The 10,485-nt window shown below is 39.1% G+C and overlaps 1 protein-coding gene across 1 annotated transcript; it reads right to left on the bottom strand.

Moving 5' to 3' along the window:
* Positions 1 to 1,177: 1,177 nt before the first annotated feature.
* LOC137276160 (zinc finger protein 420-like) lies at positions 1,178 to 4,825 on the bottom strand. The gene has a single exon (XM_067808211.1). The coding sequence runs from the start codon at positions 4,823 to 4,825 to the stop codon at positions 1,646 to 1,648; it is 3,180 nt and encodes a 1,059-aa protein (XP_067664312.1). The 3' UTR covers positions 1,178 to 1,645.
* Between the last annotated feature and the right edge of the window lie 5,660 nt (positions 4,826 to 10,485).

Genomic DNA, 10,485 nt, shown 5'->3' with positions numbered 1-10,485 from the left:
AAGATATCACCTAGGAAACATCTACTGTGAAAGCCAGTTTTGGAGGAAAAGATATACTCTTGAAAAAAAGTGGGGGAACTGTACTTTCAATGTACGATTGTTAAAATTGGGAGATAAATGGGATTGAATCAATTTTGATACAATAATAATGGATGTTTTGAGAATGCATCACCACATGGATTTCATTCAAAGAAAAGCTGTTCATTCAGTTATCCCCCTTGCTAGGTGACTGGAGTATGACAGGAAAATTTCAGGTATACAATTTTCAGTCAGTAGTGTGTGATTTCTCCCTGAAAACCCTGACCATGCACAGATGCAAGAAAATTATCAGAACAAATGGTCTACAGTGATTTATCGACCTGCCTGAAAAACGTCAAGATTCATAATGACACCCCATGCACATGTAGGAGGCTCCCATGTTGTGCATGTACTTAACATGCATTGTGTTTGCGTGTGATGTGTGTTTTTTTTCGACCAGACTTCTAAGTTCAGGTTCCCCTACCTTTTTTGAAGAGTATAGTTCAACCAAGATCCTGGTACTGTCATAGTAGTTAATATACAACTTTGCACTTATCGAGAGATTAGCGATGACTTTTGATTGGGAAACCAGATAAGATATCACCTACAATCATACATACAATCATCTTTTTGCCAAACTGAACATAGTTGAGGTTGAGAATATTGTAATGCAATCCAAAAATTTGGTATTTTCAGTTTTTGTACTGTCTTTTATAAACAACCTAAACATTTTCTAAAATGTCTTTAAATTGAATCATGCATTTCTTTGCCAGACGGAAGCTATCTTCCTGACAGTACGTTCTCATATACTGAATTGAAACAGACCAAACCGAAGGTCTAGTACCACAGTATGTACTGTACTGTGGTGGGAGAATTCCATTTTGGCCCTAACATGAAGATTATCCATGCCTAGACAGTCTTGAGTAGCACATGCATCTCCAGCAGCTACAACAGGTGCTGTTTGCCGTGTATGATCATGATGATCCAAATATATATTTCATTAGATTGACTGGGCAATGTTTACATGACAGTATATACTAGTATAAACATAGTATAATAGTATAAACTCAAAACAGAAGACATAACTTTGGTAGCCTTTCTTTGTTTCATGGAAAAACCAAAAACATTTCTTTACAGATATACATAATTTGTCACAGGTTTTGCAGGTCATATTGGATATCTACCAGTCTAACCACTCCACAGAAGCTGTCTCCAGTACCTATTCTGTTTGCACCATGATTAAAATGATTTCAGGACGATTTGCTTGTCTGCACTGAATCACTAAAGTTAATTACACTGACTACACTATCTTCAGGGGCGTAGCTACCATCATAAACAAAGTGCATGTGCCCTTATTCTCGAAACGTTCGTAGCCATAAGAAATCGTAACTTTGATCGTAGCCAATGTGTTAAGAATGGGCTTAAGAAGTTCGTAAGGCTATTAATGTTTCGAGAATAGCTAGCCTGGGCTTAAACATGACTTGGCTAAAGATCACCATGAAAGTTTGGCAAGCCCTTAACACTATCTAAATGTAAAACTAAGTAACCTGTCAGGCTTACACATAAAAAATTGGCTTGCTACACATCTGAACTTTACAATTAATCTTTCCATGACTCAAATATTATTTCAGGATGCATCACTTGTCGGTAATGAATCGCTTGTCTGTGATGAATCGCTTGTCATAATTTCAACCCTTTCTACACATGCTACTCTGACTCTGAATTTACAGTTATTCTTTTTGTGCGTCTGCAAAGAACTCGCCTGGGTGAACGATTTCCCACACTTGTCGCACTTAAAAGGCTTCTCCCCAGTGTGGTGCCTCATGTGTCTTGCCAGGCAACTGGCTTGTATAAAAGCTTTCTCACACTCATTGCACTTAAAAGGCTTGTTTTCACTGTGAAGCTTCATGTGTCTCTCTAAGTCAGCCTTCCTTGAGAAAGATTTCTCACACTTACTACACTTGGTAGGTTTGGCCGTGCAGTGTGCTGCCATCATGTGGTCTCGCAAACTGCCTGACTGTAGATATGCTTTGTCACATTTCGTACACTGATAGGGCCGGACTTCTTTGTGGCACCTCTCATGTCTCACCAACGTTCCCATCTGTGCAAACCTTTTCCCACATTCATCACATTCATAAGGTTTGCTGCCACTGTGACATCTCTTGTGTCTCTCCAGGTCAGATGGTCGCTTAAATACTTTTGCACATTCGTTACAACGATGACAGTTTTCTACGACATGGTTATGACGGCTTATCTTGTGTCTTTCTAGCTGAGCTGAAGATAAAAACTCTTTCTTACATGGATCACACTTGTAAAGTTGTTCTTTACTGTGAGTCCTCGAGTGTATTTGTAAAGCTTCTGATTGTGCAAATGGTTTTCCACAAACGCTACACTTATATGGTTTGTCCCCAGTGTGACATCTCACGTGTCTCTTGAGGTGATTTGATCGTGTAAATGCCTTCCCGCACACCTCACATGTAAAAGGCCTCTCCCCGGTGTGACATCTCATGTGAGTGGTAAGAGTTCCTGATTCGGTGAAGGTTTTCCCACACACGCTGCACAAGAAGGATCTGATTCCAGTGTGTATCCTCTGATGTGCAGTAAGGTTACATGTCTGACTGAAGGCTTTACCACACTGATTACATTTATAAGGCTTGACTCCACTATGGCTCATCATGTGTCTCCTCAGGTTACGTGAAGTAGTGAATGATTTATCACAGTGTCTGCACTTGCCACCTCTGTGACTTTTCTTGTGTTCCTTCAGATCACTTGATGAAGTGAATTCTTCATTACATTCTTTGCACTGTAATGGCTTGTCACCTCTGTGACTCTTCTTGTGTTTCTGCAGATCACTTGATGAAGTGAATTCTTTATCACACTTTTTGCACTGTAATGGCTTGGTATTTATGTGAGTCCTCTTGTGCTTATTCAGATCACTTGATGAAGTGAGTTCTTCATCACATTCCTTGTACTGTAATGGCTTAGCACTGCTATGACTCTTCTGGTGTTTTTTCAAATCATTTGATGAAGTCAGTTCTTCATCGCACTCGTCACTCAGTAATGGTTTGGCACAACTGTGATTGTGTACCTGCAGCACACTTGCTAAAGTAAATTCTTCATCACTATCTTCAAACCATAAGTTTTCATCACACTCATCGCTTTGAAATGGCTTGGCACTACTATGACTCTTCTGGTGTTTCTGTCGGCCAGTTGATGAAGTAACTTCTTCATTACATGCATCACTCTGCAGTGGGTTGGCGCTTCTGTGACTCTTTTGGTGCTTTTTAAGATCACTTGCTGAAGTAAATTCTTCATCACATTCTTTGCATTGTAATGGAACTGCACTTCTATGATTCTTCAGGTGCTTTTTAAGATCACTTGCTGAAGTAAATTCCTTATTACACTCTTTGCACTGCAAAAGCTTGGCATCCCTGTGAATTTTCTTGTGTCGTTGCAGAACAGTTGCTGAATTAAATTCATCATTACACTCTTCACATTGAAATTTAACAGCAATGCTGTGACTCTTCTGGTGTCTCTGCAGAACACTTGCTGAAGTAAATCCTTCACTACACTCTTTGCATTGCAATGGCTTGGCACCACTCTGACTCTGCTGCTGCTTTTTCAGAACATTTGATAGAGGAATCTTTTTAGCACACTTTAACAGCTTGGTACTCATATGACGCTTCTTGTGTTTTTTCATGTCACTTGATGAGGTGAATTTCTGTTTACATTCATCACAATGGAATTGATTAGAAACACTTTGTCTCTTGCGTCTCCACAGAATTCTTGATGAAATTAATTCTTTATCATGCTGCATTGCCTTGGCACCATTGTGACATTTCTTGTGTTTCTGCAAGTCATTTGATGAAGTACATCCTTTGTTGCACTTTTTGCGCTGTAAGGGCTTGGCACTAATGTGATTCTTCCGGTGCTTTTTCAGATCACTTGCTGAAGTAAATTCTTCACCACACTCTTGACATTGTAATGGCTTGGCACCACTGTGACTCTTCTGCTGCATGCTTGCTGAAGTAAATTCTTCATCATTATCTTCCCACTGCAATGGCTTCGTAACACTGAGTTCTTGCAGGTCACAGTTTGAGGTAACTTCTTGATCTCCTTCTCCACTCTGTAATCTTCTGGCACTACTTTGATCCCCATTATATTTCTGCTGAACACTTGAAGTAAATTCTTCATCATGTCCTCTGACCTGCAATGACTTGTCAACACTGTGACCCCTCATGTGTTCTTGAAGGTCAGTGAACAAACCATATTCTTGACCACACTGACCACAATGAAATGCATGTATTTCACGCTGAATGTTTGTGTGAGCTTGATGGTCATCAGACAAAGTCAGTTTTTTATACATTCCACCATGCACAGACCCAACAACACCATGACTCTTCATATTATGTTCTTGAAGGGCACTAAACAATGGAAATTCCATGTCACACAGACCACACTGAAATGCATGTGTTTCACGCTTGATGTTTGTGTGAGCTTGATGGTCATCAAATGAAGTCAGGTCTTTACACGCTCCACCATGTAAAGACCCATCAACACCTTGACTCTTCATATGTTCTTGAAGGGCACTAAACAATGTAAACTCCTCATCACACAGACCACACTGAAATGCATGTACATCACAGGGGTTGTTCGTGTGTTCTTGCAGGTCATTTGGCGAAGTAAATAGGGCACCACATGTGCTGCACAGATATGGCTTTTCATCCCTCATCCACTGCATAGACATTTCTAGGCCTCCTGACTCTACCTTAAGTGTACTAATGGTCATCTGTATTTGGTTCTCCATATTTTAAAAATGGATCAAACAGCCTCCTCTGTATTGTTCATACATCTTCGTTTGTTTCTTCAAGAAACTTCTGAAGTGGAAACCCTAGCTAAGAACTTGTCACAAGGGTACTGAAAAAGAAAAATTTAATATGGAATAAGGTGTTCACAGAAACCAATATAGTACCAGTCATTTCCATCCTCTAACCTTTCCATTTCTATGAGACTGTGACAACTAGATAAAGAACCTCCAACATATTACTTGCAGGTTAATGATACCACTTTTTCATAGGAAATATGTCTGTCTCATAGGCCCTGAACCACATTATTTTCCCTACTGCCAAGCCCTCTCTGCAATGCTCTAGCCTTAAATGAAGCAAGTCTAGATTTCCTGAGGTTCAGGCTGAATCTCTGGTCTCTCTTGGCTCCTTTTCAATTTATTGGGTTAGTTTGTCACTGTCAAAATTATATATACTACTAAGAAAACATATGGGAAGACCCTAAACTTTGTTAGTCATACATAAACTTAAATGTGATGAGGCCATTTATATCCTAAAGTAGATGCAACTTTTGTGTGCGTAATGGGCACTTTAAACAACATGTTAGAGCATGCAGTGTAGCAACTGATTCAATATTCGTTCAGTTTGAGTGGAAGAAAACATTGCCAAAAACAGTGAAAAACAAGGATACTGAAATATTCCAGCACCCTGTTTGATTCCAGTGCTCAAACACAACAGCACAGTGCAAGCAACTGATTCGATATTCGTTCAGTTTGAGTGGAAGAAAACATTGCCAAAAACAGTGAAAAACAAGAATACTGAAATATTCCAGCACCCTGTTTGATTCCAGTGCTCAAACACAACAGCACAGTGCAAGCAACTGATTCGATATTCGTTCAGTTTGAGTGGAAGTAAACATTGCCAAAAACAGTGAAAAACAAGCATACTGAAATACTCCAGCACCATGTTTGATTCCAGAGCTCAAACACAACGGCCCAGTGCATGCGGAAGACAGACAGCCCATGAAAGTTGTGGCAATTGGGCACAGACAGTTGTGACTTGGTTCCAATGGGTTTGGAACATAACTCATCAGCCATTTGCCTTGATGTTTTTTAGGTCTTCATGAGCAAAGTCTGTCCTGTACTCTTCCAGTGGCCTGAAACATCTCCCTCAGTGTGTGAATGACAGAGGGAGACACCCGTAGACGGTGACCAACAGTTCTTATGGATTCACCATCTTATAACCATGCAATGGCCCTGCATCTGCCGTTAGTGCTTAATGGTCTGGGCCTCCTTTCACAAAGCAATCTTTACTAAGGTTAACCTTAAACTCCCATTCTTTAACATTGCACTAAGGTTACCTTAGATTTATATATCCTTAGTGTAATGTTAAAGAATGGGAGTTAAGGTTAACCTTAGTAAAGGTTGCTTTGTGAAAGGAGCTGTGGCATGAAGAAGAAGTTGTGAGGTTTCAATACTGTCTGTAGCTTCTTTTAAGAGGAAACTTGCCACAAGCTGCATGGGAAGTAGGTCTTCCATCTGCGCTAGGCTGTTGTGTCTGGAAACGGGATTCAACCATGGTGCGAGTGTATTTCAGAACCCTTGTTTTCTGCCGTTTTCTGACAATGTTTCATTTCACTCAAACTAAACAAATATTGAAGAAGTTGCTTCTCTGCATGTTCTAGCATGTTTAAAGTGCCCATCCAGCACACAAAAAGTTGCATCTACCTTAGCATATAAATGACCTCACCATGTTTAAATGTGTTAATGATGTACTTCTGGTTCAGTGGCTTAACTTTCTGTTTTAAGAAACATTTAATGAAATGCTTTTTGACAACAACATTTAGAGCCATTTGATACACCTACATTACCTGGAAGTTCTAGCCAACATACATTCACTTTTGATTGAATTACTTAAGGTGTGAAGAATATGCCCAGTGAAGTAGAATTTGTAAAGCTACAAGAATTGGGTGGTCGTTCTGGTCTCAAAGATGTCATCATATACAAATAGTATACATAGATGCTCATGACGTCAGTCACTGGATTGTCTGGTCCAAACATGGACAGATATCACAAAGCCATAATATCATACATGATATCATAAACAAACAAAAATTGTTCACTATCTGTAGAGTAGGATCAGCATTCAAAGTTCATCTATGTATATCACATTTATTGTTGACATTTAGTGTGATTGTGTGAAGTGGTATGTTAGACTTCTAGTGTAATTGTGTGAAGTGGTTTGTTAGACTTCTAGTGTGATTGTGTGAAGTGGTTGGATAGACTTCTAGTGTGATTGTGTGAAGTTGTTGGTTAGACTTCTAGAGTGATTGTCTGACTCAGCTCGTCACTGTATCCCAATTTTGGAGATTGTTGCTCATATTGTTGATTACTGGATTGTCTGGTCCAGACTCAAATATTTACAGACTGCTACTATATGGCTCGAAATTATTTCTGAGTGTGGTGACAGGTTTCTGGTTAGCCCAAGAATGCAAATCTAAACAGCAAACCATTGTGATCTACACAGCTGTGCCACCCATGTCCTCAGTCCAATAATAGCATAAGTTTTTCACCATTACTTGGACAAAGACAGATAATCTTCCAAGTCAACCAGCTTCTGTACCTGTCCACAATGATTCGACACAAAAACAAAGATATTCATGAAACCTTTATTAGCAACATACACACATGAACAAGAAGTATACATTGGTCATAAGCTCCATATGACAGGTAACCATGGTAACTGAGGTAAATGTTTTCAAGGAAATCTTTGTGATTCTAGTCTACAGCAAACTGCTAACACGAGTTTGTGAATACAGGTGACACTACTAACTATGGGTGCGTTGCAAGCTGAAAATCGCTTAGAGTAAGCAAATGAATCACTTATTCTGGGCTTGAAACAGCTTGAAGTGCCAAAAATGGCACAGCGATCAGATTTGCTCGTCTGGCGATAATAAAGAACATGGTAGAAGAGTTGATGAAGAGCGATGGATTTTGTATGACTGTTGATGATTACATTGAACCTGTGAAACAAACTGAGGATGCTGGGATGTAAGCTGGTTTTTGCCAATTTGACAGCTGAACAATTTTGTTGAGTGGTCAAATTCAAATTTTCCTAAGCCGCCATATTGGTTTGACAAGGAAGCGACCTCATCCAGCGATTGATACGACTGCAAGTGGCAGAAAGTGTTCCGTATCACTGTACATCGCTTGAAAGCAACTGGTTGTTTGCAACGCACCCTATCTGTATGCCTAGCAAAACCTGAATTATTTACAGGCCACTTTGACATAGTTGGAATAATGGAATATTGCCGATGCAGCAAAAAAATTATAAATCCCAAACCCCCATAAATCAGGAGCACGGAAGACACATATGTTGTTTGTATAATGTTTACAGCACTGATATTTAGATCGGACATAACGAATGATTTAACCAGGGTATGAAACTAACAAAACTTTCAGCCAGACCACAGGGCTGGTTAAATGTAAAACTGGCCAACCCTGAACAAAACTTGCCTGTCCACAAAATATCTTCACATACTGCACTGTCGGGCTAACCTGAATTTGAGAATCTGCCAGTCCAAGCCGGAAATAACCTGTCCTGCGCAGTCTTGCAGGCAGGTATTGAGAACGCTTATTTACATATGCTCACATGCACATGTTGATAACATAATGCCCACAAGAACAAGGATACATCACAAAGCCCTTCGAAGATCTTCTTTTTCACCCACAAGGAAGGAAAATAAAAAAACAGTTTGAAAATGCTATGATTATTATCCAGTAAGTTCTAATGAGTGAGAACTATAATCATTTCAACATATATGTGTTTCAGAGTTGTGAAACTCTAACTTAATACGTAAGGATATAAATGATGCAGTAAGGCATTCAGGCGGACATGATTGGTTTGGGGCAACGTTTTTCTAATATCTTAACAAAAGGAGGCTTAAGACCTGACCTAACTTCAATGCTAGACATACAAACAAACAAAACAAACACATGGCTAACAATTCCACTTGGGCCTAGATATTTGAACTTCTCTTACCACAAAGGGGGTTGTAAGTCAGTGTCAATGGTGCTTACGACCATCTTAACACTAGGTGATTCAAAAATCTAGGCGCAAGGTCATGGACTTACTCATCCAATGGTTTTCATCTCAAATTGGAAAAATTAAGCCATTTCACTCATCAATCAAGTCAGACTGAAAGTGTAACAATGCAAAAGCTAGATAAGAGGAATCTGAATATGTTTGATAACTTTCAGTCCATCAGTATCAAAATTTAACATTTTCAAAGGACCAAAAGTGGGCCATGTAAAACCATTTCATTTCTTTTGTGAAAAAACCCCACCAAGTCTTTCCTTGTCTTGAAAAGCAAGGTGTATATAATAAACAACTGTGACTGACCAAACTTGTTGGTGCTTCCATAGCAGTAAAACAGCTTTTGACATGTGGTATAGTTAGGCATAGGTGTTAACTGAAGGATTGATCCTGAATTTGAGTTTGATTTTCAGTTTTAAGAGTCAAGTCGTCATTTCGGTCATAATAAATCATTCAGTACATTGAGCCTCCCTATATAAAATATATAGGCTAGTTTATTGACATAGCTTTGTTTTGAGGACATACATGTTAAAACATTACGAAAAGTTCCCAATGAATTCATTCTGTTTTGCAATGATGAAGGCTTTGAACAATGTCTCTAACATGATAGTTTCTGCACTGTTCAGTACATACAAAGAGATTGAGTGGTTTCATGGTACTTTTAGCAATATTCCAGCAATATCATGATGGAGGACACCAGACATGGGCTTCAGAATCAAACTTAGGGTCTTTGGTTTGACAAGTAAACGCTTTAACCACTAGACTACCCTACCATTCCTAATTACAACCAGAATGTAAAACCTGAAGACAGCATCTTTGAAAGATAATTCATCCTCATAAAGACCTTCAGAAACATTTATGTCAAGTCACGACTTTGAAACAGCATGAAAAGGTCCTGAAAAGGTGGTTTGTCTTTTGATTGGGCATAGATGTGAAGCTTAGACGACAGAGTGAGCAAGTATACTTTTACACCACTTAGAGCAATATTCCAACAAAATCAAGGCAGGGAAAACCAGAAATGGGCTTCAAACATTGTAATGAATAAGTGAGTGAATATGGTTTTAAACCGCTTTTAGCAATATTCTAGCAATATCAGGGAAAGGGAGACCAGAATTCTAACATTGTTCCCATGTAGAGAATCAAACCGTGGCATGTCAAGTGAATGCTTTAGCCACTGAGCTTCCCCACTGTGCCAATTAGTGAAGAGATAATGAGAGATAATTCCGATGTCACGTCCTAAACAAGCTACATCCAGGTTACTTTATAACAGAATGGAGGCATGATCCACTGACATTATAGAGGAAGAACCACGTTGTAACATCAATGTTGGTGCTCAAAACAGCTGGTTTTACTCATATTACCCAAAACTTGTATCAAGAAATATTTGCAGTAGATTGGTCATACCTAAGCTATATCTCTTTTAAAAAAAAAGTAGGGGAACTGTACTTTCTATGTATGACTGTCAAAATTGGGAGATATATTGAATCAGAGTTGGTACAATAATAATAGATGTTTTGAGAATGCATCACCACATTCAATTCATTCAAAGCAAAGCTGTTCATTCAGTTATCCCCCTTGTTAGGTGACG

Source organism: Haliotis asinina, chromosome 1 (genome assembly GCF_037392515.1).
Source record: "Haliotis asinina isolate JCU_RB_2024 chromosome 1, JCU_Hal_asi_v2, whole genome shotgun sequence".
Taxonomy (NCBI): Eukaryota; Metazoa; Mollusca; class Gastropoda; order Lepetellida; family Haliotidae; genus Haliotis; species Haliotis asinina.
The sequence above is the reverse complement of the archived record's forward strand: the minus strand, read 5'-3'. Positions and strand labels throughout refer to the sequence as shown.